This window comes from Haliotis cracherodii, unplaced genomic scaffold (assembly GCF_022045235.1).
Source record: "Haliotis cracherodii isolate W230 unplaced genomic scaffold, xgHalCrac1.p SCAF_12, whole genome shotgun sequence".
In the NCBI taxonomy this organism is placed as follows: domain Eukaryota; kingdom Metazoa; phylum Mollusca; class Gastropoda; order Lepetellida; family Haliotidae; genus Haliotis; species Haliotis cracherodii.
Window position 1 is genome coordinate 44162674 of NW_027266267.1, and position 25184 is coordinate 44187857.

General features: G+C 41.9%; 1 protein-coding gene across 3 annotated transcripts in view; it reads right to left on the reverse strand.

Annotated features, from left to right (window-relative positions):
- Window positions 1–8192: 8192 nt before the first annotated feature.
- LOC139458450 (vang-like protein 2) overlaps window positions 8193–25184 on the reverse strand; it is a 44036-nt gene continuing 27044 nt past the window's right edge. Inside the window, exons 1-3 of one of the 3 annotated variants that reach the window (XM_071239889.1) lie at window positions 24064–24200; window positions 12635–13891; window positions 8193–9779 (exon numbers count right to left, since the gene is read on the reverse strand). In XM_071239889.1, coding sequence (XP_071095990.1) covers window positions 9352–9779; window positions 12635–13853 — 1647 coding nt within the window. In that variant the 5' untranslated portion in view covers window positions 13854–13891; window positions 24064–24200 and the 3' untranslated portion in view covers window positions 8193–9351. Of the gene's footprint in view, window positions 9780–12634; window positions 13892–24063; window positions 24201–25184 lie in introns of those variants that run through there. The other 2 variants (XM_071239890.1, XM_071239888.1) reach the window with 2 other exon arrangements.

Sequence of the window (25184 nt, forward strand, 5' to 3'; positions counted from 1 at the left end):
AGAAGGTACTTGTTAAACGGGTATCTCAGCAGATCTCAGTCCTCTATATGTTCATCTTAGAGATTGACAACGTCACATAGGAAATTTACTGCAATATTTCTATGATTCCATATTTTTGCTGTCAGACAACTTTCTAAATGAATCTAGTCGATTTCCCAAATATTTCAGCAGTTAAGGTCGTCCATTAGTAATACAGACACTGAGACAAGGATTTGAAGAATCTTTTCGCATAACACATTCCGGCATGAGGACTTGTTGTCTTATCATTTTGTTGTAGAGTCGTATTATGTACATGACTATTTTGTCACATTGCGAGGTCATAGGTTTGACTTCTGTTTATTGTGTCTCCGTCCCAAGCTGGTCTATATCGGCCATGTGTATCATTTCGTACATGCTTCGTTTAATTTACATCAAGTTGCAGACTCCGCATATTTTGTTGTACATCTTAGTCACTAGGATTTTGTTCGTTGCCATGGTTACCACCCATGGTCAAGATGTGTGTATACAGATGAGTAGATTTTTTTTTATCTTTTACTTTTTTTCTAGTTTTATAGACTTCATAATTTATTTGTAGATTCTTTCTGAGATGAGAGTTCTGACAAGGTTTTAGTAGAAACTGTTGGCAGAAAGTGTCTTCTTCAAACGTATACATCTAGTCAAGGTGATATATTTACGATAACTTTCTGTGAATCTGTGGAGATCTGAAAATTTGGAGACGTCCTTAATAAGAGTGGCTTATTGTGGGGGGAATAATGGCATATTGTGGTGAAGAATTGAAGTGTTAATAGAGAAAAGAGGCTGATGGCAGGTAGAGATTAAGGCTTATGGTAGGAATAAAGGCTTATAGTGGGGAATATGAAGTATCATTGGGGAATATGAAGCTTATGGTAGAGAATATAAGCTTACAGTGGGGAATATGAGGTATCGATGGGGAATATGAGGTATCAGTGGGGAATATGAAGCTTATGGTAGAGAATAAAGGCTTATGGTGGGGAGTATGAGGTATTGGTGGGGAATATGAAGCATTGGTAGGGAATATGAAGCATAGGTAGAGAATAAAGGCTTATGGTGGGGAATATGATGTATCGGTGGGGAATATGAAGCATAGGTAGAGAATAAAGGCTTATGGTGGGGAATATGAAGCATAGGTAGAGAATAAAGGCTTATGGTGGGGAATATGAAGCATAGGTAGAGAATACAGGCTTATGGTGGGGAATATGAAGCATAGGTAGAGAATACAGGCTTATGGTGGGGAATATGAAGCATAGGTAGAGAATAAAGGCTTTCAGTGGGGAATATGAAGCATAGGTAGAGAATACAGGCTTATGGTGGGGAATATGAAGCATAGGTAGAGAATAAAGGCTTTCAGTGGGGAATATGAAGCATAGGTAGAGAATAAAGGCTTATGGTGGGCAATATAAAGCATAGGTAGAGAATAAAGGCTTATTGTGGGGAATATGAAGCATAGGTAGAGAATACAGGCTTATGGTGGGGAATATGAAGCATAGTTAGAGAATACAGGCTTATGGTGGGGACTATAGAGCTCAAGTAATGGCTAAAACTGCCTACAAGTAAGAGATACAAGGTCTATATCTAAGTGTAAAGTGTTGTGTCTTGTCATGAGAACATTCAGCATTATGTTGGTACCGCGCTCCCCGGTGTTGCTGGCAGTGTTCCCAATGTCTGCTCCATCACTGGGCCCAACCTGCTTCCTCTACTTATTTGGAAGAAAAATATGACAAATTGATTTGATTTGTATTGTTGGAAAGATCATGTTTTTCTCAAAGTTCTTGTTAATTGAATTTAAATTTCATGTATTTTCTGAAATGTTATTGGAGTCTTTTTAATTCAAGGAAACATTTCATGTTTTTTAAACACAATTATTGGACAATCAATTTCATGCAAAAATTGTTTCAATTTTCATTCAGATATTGTCATATTTTTTTCAGTTTTCATACAAAAATATGTTCATTCTGCAAGGTTGACTCAAGAATATTTTGCCCTTATTACGCCCATGTTTTGATGCTAGCGGTCACTGCCGAGATCAGCCCACCCGTTTCAAGTGTCCCAGTCACTGCCTGTGTGTCCACCTAAGTGTATGTCCCTGTCAGTGTGCGCTGTAATGCAATTAGCTGTTCACTCGTGTACAAACTGCCTATTTATGTCCATATATCCCATGTCTGTGTGTCTACAGTCTTCACTACGCATGAAGCATTATGTGATTATCTGCCGCTTCAGTCGGCCGTGGCAAAATGTCAAAATAAATACAAATTGCAAAGTATGCCATGTGTTTTGGTCTTTTTTGCGGTCGAGGCTGCTTGATTGAATGGACGACTCTTGTCGGGGGTCTCTTGGTTGAGGGGGCTGGTCGGGTAGTCTAATGGTTAAAGCGTTTGCTCATCACACCGAAGACCCGAGTTTGTTTTCCGACTTGGGTACAAGGAGTGAAGCCCATTTCTGGTGTCCCCTGCCATATTGCTGGAATATTGATAGATGTGGCGTAAAACCTCACTCACTCACTGTTGGTTGAGGTGAAATTGGGTTTAACATCACTTTCAAGATTATTGTAATTTCATATGCTAGCAGAAGAATGTAATTGTGCTTCATATGAAATGGTGTAAGTGTTGGGCTATTGAAAATAACAACATAATATTTGGTCATTCGACTGATCACTGTTTTATCATAAATTCATTGACAAAACCATCTGAGTTGATGGAGCAACAACGTAAGGACTTAACTAACAATATCAGTATCAGGTCTGCGAGGCAGTGGCGGCAGTGCATTGAAGACGATAATTAAGTATGAATAAGTGAATGAGTATGGTTTTAAGCCGCTTTTAGCAATATTCCAGCAATATCACGGCGGGGGACACCAAAAATGGGCTCCACACATTGTACCCATGTCGGAAATCGAAACCGGGTCTTTGGCGTGACGGCAAACACTTTAACCACTAGGCTACCCAACCGCCCCACTAGAGATTGAAATCAGCCTGGAGGATGTTCTTCACCCATGGAGCTAGCTATACCAACTGGTTCTGGTCCTGTCGTAGGAGTTGTTCCATCTCATCCCAGACATGTTCTATAGGAGAGGGCGTGTTATACAACAATGTAATGCTGCCTCATAAAGTCTGTAAAATGTGGAATGTGTGGGCGGGCATTTTCCCCCGCTTCAACGCACTGCATGTACACAAAGGGTTTAACATGATCTTGTACTCCATTCAAATTGCTATTAATAATTATATCCCTATAACATTACACTTCACTTCCAGCCCCAGACTCACAATGTTGAGTAACGCAAGTGACACCAAAATGTTCTGGATGCCTGTAGACCTTTGCACGACATCAGAACTGTCCAGATGAAAACTGTAGTATTGTCCCTGTCAGGTTTTCTGATGAAATTGGGCATATCGCTTGATGTTAGGGCCAGATGTTGTGCTCCCTCAACCGGTTTCATATGATTTTGCCTTTAATTACTACCCAGGAATTGTCCAAGCTGTTAATGTGGCAGTTTGGAATGGATTTCGTAGATGCACCAATCGAAGATGGCTGTCTTGTTGACCTGATGTCGCATGTGGATTACAAGCCAGGGCTGAGTCATAAGTCCCTGCTGGATAGTGTTCTTCGATGACCATGATATCTGACAACTATTTTGCCCCTATTCCTGTTTGCAGCATACCCACAGCACCCAACAAACAGTCCACTGTGTAAATTGTGAATCTCGACCTAAATTAGAGTTGAGATGTCATCATGAATGTTTTGAAAGATGCATTGTTTACTTTCTGAATATTATTTTATTGAACTTTATATGAAGCAGTTACTTTTTTAAGTATGTGTAATGCCAGTTTTGTGGTGCTATCCCACTGTGATACCATGCCGCAGGTTGCAAAAGGCTTCAAAATTAGTGAGAACAAGATGGTCAAAAAAGTATTTTCTAAGCCTGTTTTTCAAATCCTTCATCTGTGGAAATATTGCAGTTTGCTTTTTTGTCCATTTGTCATAAGAAATTTTGACCGCCTCTGTGGTCAAGTGGTAGAGCGTCCGCCCGGAGAGCGGAAGGTCCGGGGTTCGATCCCCGGCCTCATCATACCAAAAGACGTTAAAAGATGGTACTTGTTGTTACCCTGTCTGGCGCTCGGCATTAAGAGGCTAAAACAAGGACTGGTCGGCTCGAAGTCAGTATACTGTGTCTGATTGGGGTATTCATGTTTAACTGCGGCATGGTATCTCAGTGTGCTAGCACTATAAATCGGCATCAGTCCGGACTAGTACAAGCAGACACACAGACACACACACGTCGCTATATAAGTGCAATAATCTTGGACGCGACGTTAAACCCAATTTCACCTCACCTCATAAGAAATTAGTCTTTTCTCATACTGGGAGTCCACAGCCTGAAACATTTCACTACCATTTTACCATATGTTCAGGAATCAGCCTTTCAAATGATACTGTCAAACCCAGAACAATAATCTGGGACATCCGGGATTTGAACCCATGATCTGGATTGCGGTATATTCAGGAGCACAGCTCTACACAGCGAACTCTGACAACTGGGTCAAAAAACTGTTCAGAGGTGTAGACGTCAAACGCCACATCCTGGGCATATTACGAGTTGCATGTCCACAACTCATTACCTACGCCTCCTTGATACAGTTAGAATATAGCGGATTGCTGCATTCAAACTCACTCCAAAGAGGAGATGACAAAGACGTATGTTTGTGAAGTATTTATTGGCCATAAACTTATGTACAAAACTTTGACTATAAAAGATGAACTGAGGATGAAGCTTGTACAAATGATGGCGATGGGCAATACAAAATACTGGAGGAGGAGCATCACATCCGACAAGCACCTGTTGGAGCCTGACAAGGTTCCAGGACAAGCACCTGCTGGAGCCAGACAAGGTTCCAGGACAAGCACCTGCTGGAGCCTGACAAGGTTCCAGGACAAGCACCTGCTGGAGCCAGACAAGGTTCCAGGACAAGCACCTGCTGGAGCCAGACAAGCCTTGGGAAGGACATTCAAAGATGGCGGGTTTTGTTCTTTTAAAACTTTTTTTTTTTGCAGATCCAAATTTACTGGATCCAATGTTTCAGAGTTCTAAATTGAAAACATGGGCAATGATAATATTGCATTGGGAATTCTTCCCATTTACCATTTTGAATTTCTCATTCCCTAGATTCCTGAGGGTGTTTGGGATGATGCATCGGGGCTCGCTCCAGCAGGGCTTGTCATGTAATACAGCTGAACTGAAGGAGAAATAACAGCAACCAAACAACGAGGGTCTCCAAAATCTTGTAAATTAAGTTACATCTTGTAAACAGAGATTCTTCCAACAAATTTTATGAAGTTCATCTCAAAATGTGAAAATACTGAAACAAGTTTCTAGGTCTAGGCTACCTATACATCGTTCTAAAGTTTTCGACACAGATCTTTCATTTTCATATTTCCCTTCGTATTTCAACCCTTCCTGCAAGGCAAATTATTCTGTAAGCATATGGGCTTATTTACAGATAATTAACATTCAGGGCAACAGTAGTGTTGAAGCTGTAAAGGCAAAATAAATTATCAGTGTAGAAAATAGTTGCAAAATTGTACAAAATATAAATAAAAGTTGATATGACTATGCTCCTGATACCGTATTCAACCTAATAAGTGCCCGACTCTAGTCCCATTCACCACCATCACTTTATGCCAACAGGTCCAGTCAATCTTTACATGGGACATCCAGTGATGAGTGAGTGAGTGAGTTTTGGTTTTACGCCACTTTTAGCAATATTCCAGCAATATCATGGTGGGGGACACCAGAAATGGGCTCCACACATTGTACCCATGTCGGGAATCGAACCCGGGTCTTCGGCGTGACGACAAACGCTTTAACCACTAGGCTACCCCACCGCCCCCATACAGTGATGAAGGCAAGATTCTTGCTGAAGGTATTTGCCAAATAATCAGTACCCATTTGTGTGAACTTCTGATTGAGATACACGAAGCAGGACTGGTTGTAAAACTACCATTTGAAAGTTAGGCCTTTTTTTATTTGTGGGTTTACAAATCTTCCCCCAAATAAGTCATTTCGGAAGGGGGGGGGGGGGGGAAAGGAAAAAAGAATTCTGCCATAAGGGACGCGGACTGGGCTGGAGTTAATACTCAGAACTATCAACACTGCATTGATACATAAATTATTCCTTCAGCAGCGTACCATTTTTTTATGACAAAAACATCTCATTACTGTGATGCAAAATTCTAGGAATACATTTTTATAATTCCTATAAAAAATTCATATAGGTCAGCAGTGATAAAATTATTATATTTTGAATGAAAAAATCCCCCCCCCCCCAAAATTTGTTAATAATTTGGGTCAGAGGATCCGCAAAAGAAATAAAAAAAACAGGTCTAAATAAACACCCTGCATCCCTGCCATTACCAGAAGCCAACCGTTTCCTTTTCACCTGGGACAGGCACTCATTGGTCGAACACGGTACTAATGTCTGAACAACTACTCTAATAAGTATATAAACAGTCTTGCTACTACACTGTACAACAGCATATTCGCATATTCATGGCATTTACAAACTCAGCCAATCAGAAGCTGAATGTTTCAATCATTACAAAATAATGTAAATAAAACAGCACTATTTCAAGTGTGCATACTGCTGATTTCCGATTGGTTGAAACATCCCTGTTGAGTTCTGATTGGTTGAACATCAGTACAATACATATGCAAACATCCGAGACAATCAGCCAATACAATCATTCACAGGTGGTCGAATTATTTGATTGCTGTACAGAAATTGATTTCCTCCTATATACTGAATAGAAAAATCAGAAAAGAAAAAAGTTTTGATTTTTTAAAGAAGACAAGTTCACCTTTTTAACGTGAAATAACAAAATATCTTCAAATAATTTGACAGAAAAGACCTATCAAATATTGAATTTAATTGGATCAGGTTTTGAGAGATGTTTGTAACTTAATTAACTATTTTTGAAGCATACATGTTACCGTGAATACCATTTTATCATTAAGTAGTTTAAGAAATTTACATGGAAATAAGCAGAGAATCTACTTGTAAAGCAGATAGTGTTATTGACAGACATATATATACTCTACCATCACAGGACATTGATAGATAACTTGATGACGTTAATCAAATTTAATTTAATCTTATTCCGTAGTTCATAGCAACAATAATCATAATACATGGCAGTAACCATGGCAACTTGTCATCTGCCTATTTGATTTACGTCTGATCAGTTATGCACGTCTATAAAACATGTGCGAGGATTCTTTTTTCTTCAAAGACAATCACCCGTTATCATCACATGATTGAAATGAGACTAAAATATTGATTTCTAAAAATGAATTTGTGCAACATTCATACAGCAAATACAAGCCTTCCTGACTCTTTGGTTGAATGTTCAAACATTGGTCCGTGAAAGATGGCCGACGACGTGCTACAGACAATGATGTATCCTGAGACAAGTCAAGGCAAAATGTGACGATGTAATCAAAGGGCGATAACTCTGTCTCTACTGTAGATGCACTGAGTGGAACATGAATGCTGTTTAGCCAAATTACAACAGAAAATAGACTTCACAAATTGCATCCATGCGAGCCATCCAAACTGACAACAAAACTTCACAAGTCAAAGGTACAATGAAGAGTGTTGCGCTAGGATCCTAAGTTGATGTTATTTCATAGTTATTTAAAATGCAGTGGACTAAATTATGCATCGATAAAGTTTGTTCAATTGGGATTTGAAAAAAACTGCATATTTGCTCACACAAATATTAACATTATTTGTTTTTTTTAAAGTATTTGAGAAGTCTCCATGGCAACAGGAGTCTACGGCACATGTGGTGCTACGCGCTATCACTTCAGACAAACTCACAACATTTGTACAACCTGCAGCTTGGAGTCTTGGAAAACATTGGAGACTTGGGAAGTATACAATTGAACAATACCTATCCTTCAAAAATAAAACACGCTAACACGGACCAGCTGTAAAATAAAGCAACTTTGTGTATGCACTGACACTACATTTTATTAATAAATTCAACTGTAAAACATAAATTGATTTGTAGACTTATGCCAACATGTCAAGGTTTCTTAAATTTTAACTTCTAGCTCGGTGAGATTTCATTTCACATTTCAACTTTTCTTGAATGCTATATTCTATGAAACAAAAGCCATAATATTTTACTTTAGAATGAGATTCCAGGTTTGTAAACGACAGACACTGAGATTTCTCTACTATTATGAATGTCTGTGGAGACTCGTAACAAAAGGAAACTACCTCAGTAAGAAACAATGGCAGCAAGACCATCTGAATGCGTGGTATGACGTGAACAATGCCATGCAATACGACACGTATCACCAGAACTGCAAATGCCGTCAAATCTCCACATCTGCTCCATTTTACAAAATCGAACATACACGGAAGAAGTGTCAACATATTTCTCATACCAAACTGAAATGATAATAGCAGCCAGAGAAAAGACATCAATTCACACAGTAGAGAATAGTTCACTGAAAGTATGGCAACATCCGTGTGTGATATAGTGTATGGTGAATATCACCCGTTTCAGACTGTACAGACAGATTCTACAGCAGTATACGCAACAGCCACAAGTCCGTGCAACACACTCACACTCGGGCCACAAATACAATATATGCATTTCCTGCAGTGACCCTGACCTTGACCCTAACCTTGACCTAAAACTCTTTTCTTATTTTTCTCGAGTCGCACCAGTATTAATACTATCTTGACATTGTCTGTATTTTATGAAAGAAGTGTAAATTTGTTCAATAGCTACAGATTTTAAAAAAATGAAAATTTAAAAAACCACCTGACCGACCACGCCTATATTTGGTCAGGGTGAAACAGGAAACACATATTTTGTTTTTTGGGCCTTCCACACAAACAGGTTCAACACCTTCAACAGTTCATGGACAATGAGTTAGTGAACTTTACGAAAACCACAAGTTGTACCTGCTCCGGGGAGACAATCACTCATTAGACGATCAACACGACAAGCTCATATTCATGTTGTTTTAGAATCTAAAGGGTTAAACCACATCCACTCGTGATTCACAACATAAGGTTCCTTCTTTCTTGACGATGTCCTGGTCACGGTGTCACATGACTTGAGTGTCCTGTCACATGATCCACGCGCTGAGATCACCTGAAGTCCGACCAATCATGTTGTGACTTTGTTCCCGCATCGATGCAAACGCTATAAGTCGACCCACAATGGCCACATGACAACCACACAACCAATGATCATTCACTTAACATAATGCAAGGTCACATGACAATGCTGCCAGCCAATGAGAGATCACAACACTTCACTATACTGACGTTTCAGAGTTTAACCGCAGCACAAATTTGTTATTTTTGGGGTCGATGACCTCTTCAGTGAGACTGAAATGTGGTATCTTGCGGATCGAACACAACAACGAAACATCCCCGCTCCGCAGCTGAAACAACGATCCGTGTTCCACCTCCCTTGTGACCAGCTGATCACACACTAGCACCCAGCGTTCCGTGGATTTGTACGATTTCTCGTTCATGATGACGACCCCCTGTGTGAGGTATCTCTCGATGAAGGACCGGGGGCTCATGTCGTGGGCGATGCAGGTGGCAAGATGGTTCAGCACGGACTCCATGGTGTAGCGGGGCTGCTGACGGGTCACCCGTAAGAACTTCTGCAGCGCCCGCGCCATGGAGGGGAAGACGGCCTGGGCGGCCTCCTGGGGGTCCATGGGGATGGCTGGACCTGTGGCAACAACAACAACAACAACTGTAGTTCCAGAAAGAGTTAAATAACATGTTAGCTTAATTGTGATTATTGTTTGTTCGTTGTTTAACACCGCACTTAGCATAATTCCAGCTATACGCATTCTGTCTTCATAAATACTAAAGCTTCTAGTGAGTGTGAATGAGTGTATGGATGTGTGTGAATGATATGTACTTTCTTAAAAAACCCTGGTCATGTATTTTGACTCTTATCAAAACATGATGTACTTTTACCAGGAACAATAAAAAATAAAAAAATAATAAAAAAATAAACTAAAAAAATAAAATAAAATAAAAATAAATAAATTTAAAAAAATTAAATTCCAGCTATATGACAGCGGTCTGTAAATAACCTGGACCAGACAAGCCAGTGATTGAAACCATGAGCATCCATCCATGCAATTGGGATACGATGACATGTGTCAACCAATGTCTGTGAGGCTGACCACCCGATCCCGTTAGTTGCCTCCCATGGCAAGCATGGGTTGCTGAAGACAACTTCTTTGTTTTACTATAATGACGTTTCGGTATAGATCCTCATACCGTTAATGGCACAAGGATCTAAACTGAAACATCGCCATTACAGTGAAATAAAGAAGTGGTTATCCATAAATTGTGTCTACTTTGTCACTTGTTTGTTGATGAACACTGCACTCAGCAATATTCCAGTCATATGACTGCGGTCTATAAATAATCGAGTCTGGACCAGACAATCCAGTGACTGACTTCATGACCATCGATCTACACAACTGGGATATGATGACATGCATCAACCAAACCAAGTCAGCGAGCCTGACCACCCACTCCTGCTATTCGCCTCTCAAGACAAACACAGCCGCCTGTTACGGCAAACATAGTTGCCTGTTATGGCAAGCATGGGTTGCTGGAGACCAATTCTAACCCGTCCATCAGCAATACAACCCTTAAGCGCCAATATGCCAACCCTAGTAAGGCACCACTGTCATCATTGCAAGTCAGCGAACAGTGGCACCTTACATGACTATGCCTGCTGTGAGTGAGTGAGTGAGTATAGTTTTACGCGCTTTTAGCAATATTCCAGCAATATCACGGCGGCGAACACCAGAAATGGGCTTCACATATTGTACCCATGTCCGGAATCGAACCCGGGTCCTCGGCACGACGAGTGAACGCTTTAACCACTAGGCTACCCGACAACCCCTACGCCTGCTGTGACCCCAAGAAGACATGCTTGATGCATAGTAACAAATTTGAATTCTGCAGACAAAAATGTCATTTGACGAATTCTGCAATATCTTAAGCTAGCTTTTAATGAATTCACTGATCCTTGGACAAGTTTATCTATGATTTGTGACAGGACGAATGGTAATCAACATGATCAAGATACCAAACAAATTTCATATTATTTTCTATTATTATTCTCAAACTATTATTTGAAATTATTTATTAGTACAAAAATAACAAAACAATTAATCCACATTTGTTGACGATTTGTTTCTGCCATTATATTTTGCATCGTATTTGACCCATTTCACAGCAGGAAAATGCAAATTTCTGCACAATAAGTGATTTTCTGCAAAACTGGTACGTTTCAGCATCAAGAGGACAAATCTGGACATGATCATTCGTGGAATAGTTTTCAGAATTCTCCTCTTGAGGCAACAATGTCCCATCACTGCAATTCAAAGGGAGATAATTGTCTGTTTTCGCACAGGGAGGCAGTATTACACTCCTGTATTAGGTTATCTCATGGCCAATCCCATACTCCGGAGCACTAAGACAGTAATGCTTTCACTCCCTGTTGCGTGCTACATGGAAACTTAAACTGCTCGACTCATCCATCAAAGTGTCACAACCAACCAGACCCTCAGGAATGTCCCCCTCCCCTCCCCTCCCCCCCTTATCGCCATGTAAACATAAATGCAGTCAAGATGACAGAATAGCTCTGACATCTTGGCCACATCAAATTCATAATCTGCTTTTGAACTTAAATCAGGGGTTATTCCTTCGTTTGTGACACCTGTCATTCACAGAGACACATCCACTGACACGACTGACAGATCTGTCACACGTCCACTAACACGACTGACAGATCTGTCACAACAAGATCTACTGTGCCATTAGTCTTCCCTTACTCCCTCCATGTGACGTGCCCCGCCACGCAAGTGCTCTGCTCGGAATAGTTGGACCTAACGCCATAGCAAACAGTCTTTACAGTAACAATTTCATTGATATGGTCATGGATAAAAGCAAATGAGAAGAGAATGAACAGACTTACTGGAGTGAGTGAGTATGGTTTTAGCCGCTTTTAGCAATATTCCAGCAATATCACAGCGGGGGAAACCAGAAAAGGGCTTTACACATTGTACCCATGTCGGGAATCGAACCCGGGTCTTTTGCGTGACGAGCGAATGCTTTAACCACTAGGCTACCTGACCGCCCCCAGACTTACTAGAACACCAGATACAAATATTTCATTGTCATATTGATAGAGGGTTTTCACTTTCAACAGTATTTCAGTGTCACCTACATGTGAGAAGTAAGCCCCTAATAAAAATCCACAAGCACATGGTATGGTGCACACAACCCAAGGTGTTTAGGTGAAATAGGGTTGAATGTTGTATTCAAGAATAGACAAGATTATTTCACTTTTATTGCGACGTTCATGCACAATAGATCCTGGCACAGCTAGGGGGCACAACTCTGATAGGTAAGTTGCAGCAACCTAAACCACATATTAACACAAATACAAACATCATTCAGAGGTGTATTAAAACTGAATAAGTGTCAGCCTTGAAATTTATGATCAATGAATTTTTGTAACCTTTCCTCTAGTATCTATGTGTATCCACCGACCTTGTTCGTCCTGCATCCTCTTGATGTGTGTGAACGCCTCCTCTGCTGCAACCAGCAGCCTCGCGCGACGTTTCCGCACCCTCCTCTCGTACTCCTGTTCCTCGTAGAACCGATCGTTATGACTAGCATCCCTCCGGCGAGCCGCGGCCGCGAACACAGCCCGTGATCGGCCCTGTTGATTGGCCTGATTAGCGCCTCCGTCCACATCGTACACTTTGAACCCTGTAAGCTTGGCCGGGCGGCGGGTGGCGTTCTCCAAATACGGATTGTAAGACTGGAAATCCTTCAAATACTGCTCCAGCACCCAGACAGCTGCCCTCTGAATGCTCAACACGCCCATCGTGTACGAGTGACTCTCCCCGTCCGGCGACCGCGTCACGTTGATGACGTACTGCGGCTGAATCTGTCTCACCTCCAACAAGATGATGGCGAGATAGTGAATGAAAAGTAGTCCGTCGACTAGCGACACCGAGAACTGCACTATAGAGTGGTACTTATGCTCCCTCTCCTTGAATATACGAACACCGTAGAACAGCCAGAACGCGAATGTCAACACAAACACAAGGAAAAGCACCACGGCTCTGAAAATAAAAACTCTCGGCATCGTGGCTTTGGGTTGACGGAAAAACAGTGCAAATGTTCCTACGAATAATATGATGAGTTTAAAGGCAAAACTGATGAGGAGGCCCTCGCACTCTGGTTTACACTTCATATCGTCGGGATCTGATGCTGCTACAACAGTGCCGTCCGGTTGCACATTCCAGTCTACGATTCCCAGTTTGGGTAGAACCACCATCGCGATTGGCGAAATGAAGCCGAATATACTGAGCACAGCTGCTAACGCTGACCCCACATATCGCGTACAGTCAAACCCAACATTGTCCTCGAATTCTTTCGAAAATTTATGCATGTCCTCCATAGAGAATCCGGTCTCGCTTGTGTTGCCTGTGATGGCCGTGGTGTTGTCGCCCCAGTTGTCATCCTGAGGAATTACTTGGACTTCTATGCGTTCCTCCTCATGGCAGTCGTCAGACATGTGACCCGGGGTCTTGATGGTGACCGAGCGGTCGTCACGGTCGCCTCGGTCGCGGCTCCGACCTCTGTGACTGGATGGTCGCCCGCTCTGCTGGCGGTGACGGTGGTGGTGGCTGCCATGGCTACGATGGGACCGCTCAGATCGGTCACTACGACCAGAACGTACTGACTCTGCTCCGTCCATCTTAGATACCGCTTACTTGACAACTGCTAATAGGGTGACTGAAAATAAAACAGGAAAATTAGCACTCATAAGATTGTACACGGGTATTATAATGGGAATAAATGTCAACAAAACCTGATTTAACACATTGACAGAGATAAACATACAAATATTCAGTGAGTGAGAGAGTGAGTGAGTGAGTTGGGTTTAACGCTGCTTTTAAGAGTATTACAGTTATATCACGGTGTGTGGGAGGAAAGCCCGAAGTGATGCAGGTCTCAGACGTTTACCACTTCGCTGAAACCCACAAGCACCGGTATGGTGCTGACAAACCTAGAAACATCCCACAATCATAGGTTTCTGGCATGCCCAAGGGACGCAACTCTGTACAGCGAATCATGGCGCCTAAGACGACTGGGCCACCCGTGCCCCCCGGCGATGGTCAGAAACACAGGCAGAATTATGTTTTGAATAGAACAATTGGTTTGTCTACAAATATTGAAGACAATATTGAAATATCTGTATGCAAACAAATTCTGAAACACAAAATGCATGAGGCTCGCTTTATCATGGGAGTGCTTATATCAGGGTGGACCTTGTTTTTCTAAGCTCCCTTTTTGTCAAGAATTGATTTGGAGAATAAAACTACCATTTTCTAAGAGGCTCCTTTCAACATGTCATCACTGACTTTGAAGTTAACTTCTGTCAAACATTCACATAAACACTGAAATATATTAACATAACTTCTAGGGTTCAAAGACCTCGGGGGATCAATCGTGTGAACATTGACAATTACATGTATATCTGATCCAATTGACAACACAATATCCAATGTGGCTCCTGGGTGCGGCCATATTAACTCTTGTGTATACTGTCTAAAGCTGAGCCCAAAATAGGTCTGTTCATTAGCTGCCACAAAGCGACGGAGAAACCGTTTGATTCTCTCCAACTTAATGGCTTTACAAGTCAGGCACTGAGGGCAGTCTGTCAGAGTTGTTTCCCCTTCATTAACTCTCACGGCTGGGAGGGCCGAAGTCACAGAATTAAACATTACATAGAATATGGTGTCAGTGTGGGGGTTCTGCCACATGCGTTGCCATTTCACCCTGAACAAGTTTATTTGATCAGTGAGTGAGTGAGTGAGTGAGCGAGTGAGTGAGTGAGTGAGTGAGGTATTACACTGGCTCTTAGCATCAGGGGAGGGTCACAGACTCAAGAGAGACACATATTTGGAGAGGTTCATTCAAAAATTAACATAAAATTCAGGGCTAGATTTAACCCCACAAAACATGCACCAGTGCAACCTATCAGTGAAAAGCAGAGTCTAATATTTATGTCTACATGCACCTAGCATGACTGGCCCTTACTTTTCCCACACATCATCAATCTTTGAACAGAGTCAATACATCTCAGCTTGACGAAGCATACTACATAACCAATCCTTGTGTAGTGTAAAATCTTGACGTCGACATCGAACTGTTGGTCATTCAAGATAATGTGTACATGTTCCTGTTATGTTTTACAGCGACTCGTCAGTCATTTATGTAAAATCATTACACAGTCGTCAGAGATCTGTTTGTTTCAGCTTTAAAACATTTATGGGACCTGATTTAATCTGCTTTGTCTGGTGCAACTAAGATTACATGTCGTATTTAAAGTTAAATACATTTCCTGAAATCAAGCCCTGATATTATGAAATATAAAGTGCTTTTTATTTTTTGGTCGTTTCAGAAAAGGTCATGAAAACAAACGTCCATTGACATGGGGAGGGTCATCCAAAAATATGACAAGCATTAGCACATGATTAGGGGAGGGTCATTATTTGCATTAAAAAACTCTGTAATAAATGACCGGCCCCTTTTTGCTCACATATGTACTATCAAAAGCTATTTGAAGTCCAACACCTCACAAGCACTAACACAGTCGACCTACTGCATCGATGTACCGGGCACACTGTCTCAGGGGGCACACTCTGCCTCAGGGGGCACACTCTATCTCAGGGGGAACACTCTGTCTCAGGGGGCACACACTGTCTCAGGGGGCACACTCTGTCTCAGGGGGGCACACACTGTCTCAGGGGGGCACACACTGTCTCGGGGGGCACAGTCTGTCTCAGGGGGCACACTCTGTCTCAGGGGGCACACACTGTCTCAGGGGGCACACACTGTCTCAGGGGGCACAGTCTGTCTCAGGGGGCACACTCTGTCTCTGGGGGCACAGTCTGTCTCAGGGGGCACACTCTGTCTCAGGGGGCACACACTGTCTCAGGGGACACACACTGTCTCAGGGGGCACACTCTGTCTCAGGGCGATCCCCTCTCACACCCAGCTCTGCTAATTAGATCTACCATCTGATGCTCCACAAAGCACCTTCCCATAATGCAATTTGTTGCAGGAAAACAGTTGTGATGTCACTATCAGAGAGGCCATCTTGCCTCGCAGGCAAAAACATTTAATTTGAGTCCTACCGTGAAGCAGATGGTGGTTAAATAGAAGAAATAAATAGATAGTGTAGAAGACTTGAACCCTAACTAAGAGTGCTGTTTATAAACATCGACTTCACAAGCTGCTGGCAGCCATTTTGTTTCTGACTCTGTGATGGATGGCTATTAAAGCATTAACTCTGTCCAAAACTCTTTAGTGTAATCTGTTCTGTGCTAAATATATAAGCATCTGTAATGGATTCCTGAGCTGATGGCCTTCCCCTGCTGCCAACCTGGTGTGATACTTCCAAGAGAACACAGGGTCTATTACTTTAAACTCAGTTACATTCTATCAAGAAGTTTATTTTCGGTCCAGGAACATGTTAGCTCCATGTTGTTTGCTATAAGACATTTTGGGTTTTCTTAAATCATTTCAACTGACAGGAACTTTACTCATATTGACCTCCAGCTTTGCTGTTGTCTTGAGATCAATGGATTTTAACAGTAGCATGGCACAATCTGCCACAAGAAATCCGAGAAACAAAATCTGACAAACATTAAAGACACTCCAAACCTGTCTCTTCAAGAGATCCTTAGACTAGAACGATCATGGTCATCGTGCATTTGAGCAGTTGTTAATTGGAAAATGTGCGATCCAAATTCGTAATTTAATTTAATTTAATAATACAGCCATTATGGCCATACCATCCACCAGAGGAGGGGCAAGGTTTCATTTTCTAGGACATCTACTGGTTGGTTGGTTGGTTTGTTGTTTAACGCCGCACTCAGCAATATTCCAGCTATATGACGGCGGTCTGTAAATAATCAAGTCTGGACCAGACAATCCAGTGATTAATATCATGCGCATCGATCCACACAATTGGGACCGATGACATGCCTCAACCAAGTCAGCGAGCCTGACCACCCGATCCCGTTAGTCGCCTTTTACGGCAAGCATAGTCACCTTTTACGGCAAGCATGGGTTGCTGAAGACCTATTCCACACCGGAATCTTCACGGGTCAGGACATCTACAGATTCTCAGATGTCCCAAAGATTCTCTACTGACAATGAAGATTGTCCTATTGGAAACTGAGTGACTGAGTGAGTGAGTATTGTTTTATGCCGCTTTTAGCAATATTCCAGCAAAATCACACCAAAAGGGCTTCACACATTGTACCCATGTGGCGAATCGAACCCGGGTCTTTGACGTGACGAGTGAACACTTCAACCACAAGGCAATCCCACTGCCCTATCGGAAACTGATATGTCACAGTTTTCTCCCTGTCTCCTGCCCAATTACTGATAGACTTCTCAAGGACCCCCCACTGGAACTGAACCGACATGTACTGACTGATGGCTTTCACATCTGTTTGTTTTCTAGGACATGTTGTCCACAATTTTCAAATTTCATAAGGATATAGATTTGTTTGTTTGTTTGTTGTTTTAAGCCGCACTCAGCAATATTCCAGCCATATGACGGCGGTCTGTACATAACCGAGTCTGGATCAGACAATCCAGTGATTGATATCATGAGCATCGATCCACACAATTGGGATCGAAGACATGTATCAACCAAGTCAGCGAGCCTGACCACCCGATCCCGTTAGTCACCTTTTACGACAAGCATGGGTTGCTGAAGACGTATTCTACCCCAGATCTTCACGGGTCTAGGGATATAGAGGAATGTCAAAAGTTGATAAAAAGTCATGTCTCCAGCAATATCCCAGGACTGGTAAACATGTGGACCTACAGCATGAACACACACACACATACACACACGAGAAAGGCCACTCACAATATATGCAGGCAAACCATTGCAAACATCACAGCCTAGACTAACATTTAGTCTCTGAAATCTTACATTACACAATATCCTTCTTGACTCTAAAAATAAAATAAAAATTCCCTATGCAGATGTGGAACAGAGCTAGCTTGAGCTGGCTAGACTTGCTTTTGTATGCATTTCTAGATTATTATTTTTCCATAAAATAAATATATTCCACGGTCATGGTGCAGGACTAATCACAGCCCAGTCCAGCAATTTCTTCATACTCAGGGTAGTGTTATGGGCCTGGGAATAAATGTTCTTATTCCACGAATGATTACTAAGGTGAGTAATTTGACTTCCAATGCTGTCTGTCACCCAAGTGAACCACTCCACACGTCCCGTCTCCCCAAATCACGTCACCTGCTTGATATTTTCTCACTTAAGTGTCTGCAAACATTCAAAATCTTTTTCAGGAGCGACTATTTAAAGTGAGCGAGTCTATAAGGATCGACTGTTTGTCGTCACTGTGACTTGGCGGCGCAAAGTAAACCAGTTCCGGTGGGTCGCAAGTCGACTGTGTCATGTGATACTCTAAATTGTTTGTTGTATGACAATGAGATAGCAGTCTCCTAACACAGGCAAGTCCCAATTATACAGTCAATAGGTATAGGCGAGAGTACCATTGTAGGAAGGGAACTATCTTTCACTTCAAACAGCTGTTTTTCCACAAACAAGGTTACGTGGTAATGCTACCTGTGCACAACAGTCAAACAAGACAGGAACAGCAATGATAGAATATAGAGGGCACATGCCCTTAAATATTACTCAGAAGGGATGAGTGAGTGAATGTTGTTTTATGCCAACAGGGCACCATGACAACATCTAACACAGCCTGACCACTAGACTTACATCTAGTCTCTAAAATGGACATATCGTACCGAAAAAACAGTTGTTCAGTTATCTTAATAAAAATATAATAAAAGGGAGCCCAGTTACTCTCTTCATTTCCTGATATGCAGTAATCTAGACTTGCCAAAGATTATAGACTTGCATTGGCTGTATTTGATATATATTTGTATCAGGGTCTGTAAGACAGACTACCTGACCACTCAAATAAGTCCAATCTCAGATGAGATGATGAGGGGAAATTGGGTTCAATGTCGCTTCAATATTATCGCATCCAGACTAATGCCAATTTCAGTAGTGCTAGCGCATTGAGATACCATACACAATTTAACATGGATACCCCAGTGAGAACAGTCCTTGTTTTAGTCCTTATGCCAAGCCCCAGACAGGGAAAGAAAACGTACAATATTTTATTGTATTTCAGTATGATGCGGCCGGGGATCGAAACCAAACTTCCGCTCTCCGAGCATACGCTCTATCCAGCAGACCACGGAGATAGTCCAGGGTCAAAGAAATGCATGGATAGTGGTGAAGAGATGCGATACAATAAAATACTACATTCATGAAGACTTGTGATACATAACAACCATCAGCAAGTAGGTTTGCTATACAAATCTTACTTTTGCTTTCACAAAATGCATGTAAATATATCAGACAAACAAAGAAACATCTACAATGGCTTCCTTCTTGACATGGAACTAAAGTCCTATGGAACAGTGAGTTTGTTGTTTAACGCTGCACTCAGCAACATTCCAGCTACATGACGGCGGTCTGTAAATAATCGAGTCTGAACTAGACAATCTAGTGACTGACATCATGAGCATCGATCCACACAATTGGGATACCATGACATGCTTCAACCAAATCAGCGAGCCTGACCACCTGATCCCGTTAGTCGCCTTTTACGACAAGCATAGTCGGAAATGAGTATGGGAATATATATGCATATCACATGACCCCATACCACACAACCTAGTGTACATATCTAGCTGGGAATTCTTATCTCTCCTACTGATCCAACGATACTATTCCTTCAGTGGAAGAACATTACAAATGTCCGACTCACCCATTCAAGTCCATTTCCAATGGGAGATGGGACCATATTGTCCTACATTATCAGGTGATACGAGTGCGTATTCCCTGCACAATGGATATCTACCATAAAGTATAATATTGATGGCTAGTTGTTACATTCCCAAACTAATTATATATATCAGTGTAGGACTCGGCTTATAGTGGAAGTCATGTTCACCCAAGCACACAGATAGTTTCCGCTTGCAGGGCAATGGTCCTTGTCAGCTCATTGTAACAGGAGGCGATGGCGATCACACGAGATTTGTATCTCAAACTCGGATGACAGACAACAATTCAGACGAGTCCAACCATGAAAACATTAGTGTATTAAATTCTGTCAAGATGCGTCCAGTTTCCATATCTGTCACTCTCCAGGAAGCTGTATCAGATTGTATATGGTATCAAATATACAGAGCTACAGATAAGCAGAGTATTTGCGTAAAATACCCACCTCAAATGTATAAAAACACACACAAAAATACTCAATGACGCTTTTTCAACAGAGCTAATTTCAGAAACACAATTACGAGCTAATTTACTTTCCGAGTCAAGCCTATATATTTAGAACAGTTATAAACATCTAAAACATTATTTCATTTTTTGTAAATCTTAAAATGTTTACTAATTTTGGGGGAAAAACCAATAGAGTGATGAATAAATGAGAGAAAAAATATTGGTCGCCTAATAAAAAATGTAACAACCCAATTAAAATACAAACTTGCGAGTGAAAACTCAAAAAGTTATCTGGAGCTCTGAATATACATACTTTATGCTTGTACACAGTCCTTGTGAGGACTGTAACACTGTTACATGAACATAAACATGGACTGTGTTACACCGTTACAAGCACACTTGTTTCTAATACCCAAGTGCTAGATACGAAAAATGTGTAAACAAAGGCTGATCTCGTATGTATGAAGATGGTTTGACATGCCAACTTTCTTTCAAGTGGTTGTGTTTTCGGACCGGATGTTTTGCTGAGATTGAGATTGAGATTCTGTTCTTCACTATAGGTTTGCATGTCATCCAACAAAGTGAATCAGATGTTAGTTAAATAGGTTATGATTGCATCGAGTCCACTGAAATATGACAACACTGGGTGCAAGTATCGCCAAGACTGTCCATTTGCAGAGTATTAATATCACTGCCACAAAATATCACCACACATCCCCAGCCTTGGTCAATAATTCATGATTTCCCCTCATCTCCTCAAACTGCCGAGCGATCAAATTTACATCCATCACTCCATGATGGAAGTGAATTAAACATGGCTGCCATATCATCGGGCAATGCCTGGTACAATCCTGGAGGACCAGAGTGGTTCCCCTAGGCCAGACTGTCAGGCGGCGCCGGTCCCCTGGAAATGTGGCGGTAATGTTCCACAAAGTGCAAGTGAATGCATTAGATGGTGACAGTCCATGTGAGCGAGTGCATTCTCTATCTACATTAGCAACTCGTTGTAATTCCTGTTAGGCGCCTGGCTCTGATGAGATCAGTGTTCTCCACTGACACTGATGGGGGTAACTTATTGCCACACTCTAAGAACAAGAACACATATCTGTATGTCGCGGGGGCACATGACATGCATGTGAATACAAAAACAACGTCAAGTGGTTTTTTAATTTGATTGTTATCTTAAATACTGTCTATTCCCAAAGGCTGCACAGTGAAGCCCTTTCTGTCTGTCTGTTGTTTAACGCCGCACTCAGCAATATTCAAGCTATATGATGGCAGTCTGTAAATAATTGAGTCTGGACCAGACAACTCAGTGATTGACATCATGAGCATCGATCCAAGCAATTGGGATCAATGACATGCATCAACCAAGTCAGCGAGCCTTACCACCCGATCCCGTTAGTCGGCTCTTACAACAAGCAAAGTCGCCTTTCACAGCAAAAATGGGTTGCTGAAGACCTACCCCGGATCTTAACAGGTCACACAGCCCTTTCAAAGATCCTTACGTCCAATTACAATCTTTGAAGTTGGATTCACCAATGTTCCCTGTTACCATTATTCGAAAACCTGTAATGGACTCACAGTGCATACATATGCTTCCATTTTTGTTTTTATTTTCGTATAGGATGCAATATTTGCCATCCAGATAATATCTAGTGACCACTGTCTGCCCAAAAAAACACAATAACTAGGTGTTGGTACCATGTGTTTCGCACAATAAACAGCAAACGTTCTAACAAACTCAGCAATCTGAAACGAAAATCACAAATTGGGCAAAACATAAAACAGATGTATCCCCTCCGGGGTCTACAATAAAACACATCTTGTTTACAGCAATTGTACTCAATAGGACCACGGTATTCCAAGGAATACGATGTTATATACCCCATCAACTCCTGCAGCCACACAGAACAAAGCCGGGAGCTATGAGGGTTTTTATATCTACATTGTGGAGGAGTGAATTATCCACGACCAGTCTCTCCGTGTGATAAGAGCTCTGTCTATCTGCCGTATACAGCCCCTATCAGCGGGATATACAGGGCACACAGTATGAATGAATTAAGCAATCACTCGTGCCCTACTTAGAGATAGCTACAAGAGGTAGATACACTTTGTACGGCAATGCGGAGTGTTGTCTGTCGGAATCCTGCTCTGCATACAAACCCTACCTCCTCAAACAAACACAGCAGGAACACAAATATTCAGCCATCAGATACATGGAATCCCATCTGTGCAAAGGCATACATCTATGAACGGCACAAAAAGCACCGGTAAAAACAACCGATAAGATTTGGTATGTACACAGTGAAAGTGTTTATTTGCAAGTCTGACTTGGATCAGGGTAATAATTTTGATAGAGCCTCAGTAGTGCTGAAATTAAACAGAACACCAGTCAAAGAGCAATGTTTGTTTTATGCCTGTCAGCAATATTCTAGCTTCAGTACAATGACCTATAAATAATCCTGCCTAGGCCAGACAGTGGTTGATACATCCCACCCTTTTGAGGGTTCAATAAAATGCCTGACCCGACCCCTCAAAATTAGCTTTTTACAAACCTGGGGCCATTGTGGTCCAACCCCCCAGGCGAAACAAACATGGACGAAGGAGTGATTGTTCACAGGTACTCAGCGTTAGGAATTGGCACTGGTCCTATAGTCCTTGCCAAACTGCCCTATAGTTAAGGTATCCTAAGGACTTGTAGAAATAAATTTGCCCTGTATAAAGGTTGTGCTATATGTTATCATTATAAGGACAAGTGGGCTCGCTGGGTATGCACAACCCAAAATATATTTGTCTTTATATCTGCATCCTCTGCAGATGCAGAAGGAATTTACTAAAAAAAATTAATGAGGAACAACGACATACCGGGTAATTTATTACATCTGGTTATTTTCTCAAGGCAAATATTTACATGTCATAATCTGACGAAATGTTAACAACGGATTCAAAATCAAACAATATTGATTTAAAAATTCTTGTGGCCTTTTATCCATTAGGACTTACAAATTAGGTACCGGTATAGGTAATTTATGTCTGATTAAACAGAGTGACTCATGACCAATTATATGGCTGAATGATAAGAAATAAAATACAACTGCATCGGCAATATGTCAACCCTGATCTTTAAATTCACTCCATTACATTCAAATCCTCATTTACTGTCAACAGTCTCGCCTACAAATACCTCCACTATGACAGCTCATGCAATTATCACCTGTTAATACTTGGCCATCTGCCTCAGAAACAACAGTCTCCATCAACCATGTTGAATGTGTCGATGTAGCAACACAATTCGATTTAGTCACATGCCCCGACACAAACACAGGTAATTATCATAAGAATGTCTCATACCTACACAGCCGGCATAATTCACAGTGACTCACGATGCAGCTACCACCCGATCCCTACCACAAACAAGTCATAAATTCATCCACGGAAATCCAAACTGGCCCTGTTCAAGGTTCACCGGGATCAGTTCCCCTGATCACCTAAAGTGCATCACCCCTGTGTTTACATGTGTACAAAGAAATGCGATCACCACACGACAAGACCTAGCTAGTGATACATGTCCTCCCCGATCCCCCCCGATCCCCCCTGCACCTACCTTCCTCCTCGCTCCAAACACCATTACCCGACTCCATTATCCATTACCAGATCACAGACCTAATCCACACTTGTCAGCAGCCATGGTGTCTACCTGCTCTTGCTACCTAGCGGCGGCGGCCATGTTTTTTAGCATAATGTCTGCTGTACCCACAATCCTTTGCAAATCCTCTTGACTGGTGGCCATCTAAACATGGCTGTTGTGGGGGGAATAGGGTGTTTGCACAGAGGTAGACTTGACCAGGTCTCCATGCCAATGAATATTAGTTTAAATCATAATTTCTAGATTATGTAAATAATAAGAACAAGTTGTCTCTAGAAGAAACTTGGGTCCTTAGAGTCCACTTGTCTAGACTTGCCTTATTAGGGTAGAATTATGACACATCCATGGACTTATCTTTCAGTACAGACTTGGAGCAAGGCTAACAGAGGGACACAGGGCTGGTGTGTTTGTGCTGTGGACCCCATAGTCATAGACAGAGCACTGCATGGTCACTGCACACTGCGGCAGTTGGGGAGGGGAGGGGGGAGTGAGAGGGGGGAGGGGGGAGTAAGAGGGGGGGGGGGGAGTAAGAGGGGGGGAGTGAGAGGGGGGGAGGGGGGAGGGGGGAGGGAGAGGCAGGGGGCAGGGAGCTGTAACAATGAGACTTGGAAGTTGTCCTCTTTAAACAGGTGCATGTCAAGAGGAACGTTACAGGATTACTGAAACCAGTGAATGGGGGAGAGGCAGGGGGGTGGGGGAAGGGGGAGGGGGCTGTAACAATGAGAAGTTTATTTGTCCTCTTTATACAGGTGCATGTCAAGAGGAACGCTACAGGATTACTGAAAGCAGTGAATGGTGACAGTGGAACAAGGGGGAAACAAAGGCTAGAGCCTCCCAAAGAGGCCAATAAACATAAATAGATACCTGTGTTTCAGGTAATAAACATAAATAGATACCTGTGATTCAGGTAATAAACATAAACAGATACCTGTGTTTCAGGTAATAAACATAAACAGATACCTGTGTTTCAGGTAATAAACAAACAGATACCTGTGTTTCAGGTAATAAACATAAACAGATACCTGTGTTTCAGGTAATAAACATAAACAGATACCTGTGTTTCAGGTAATAAACATAAA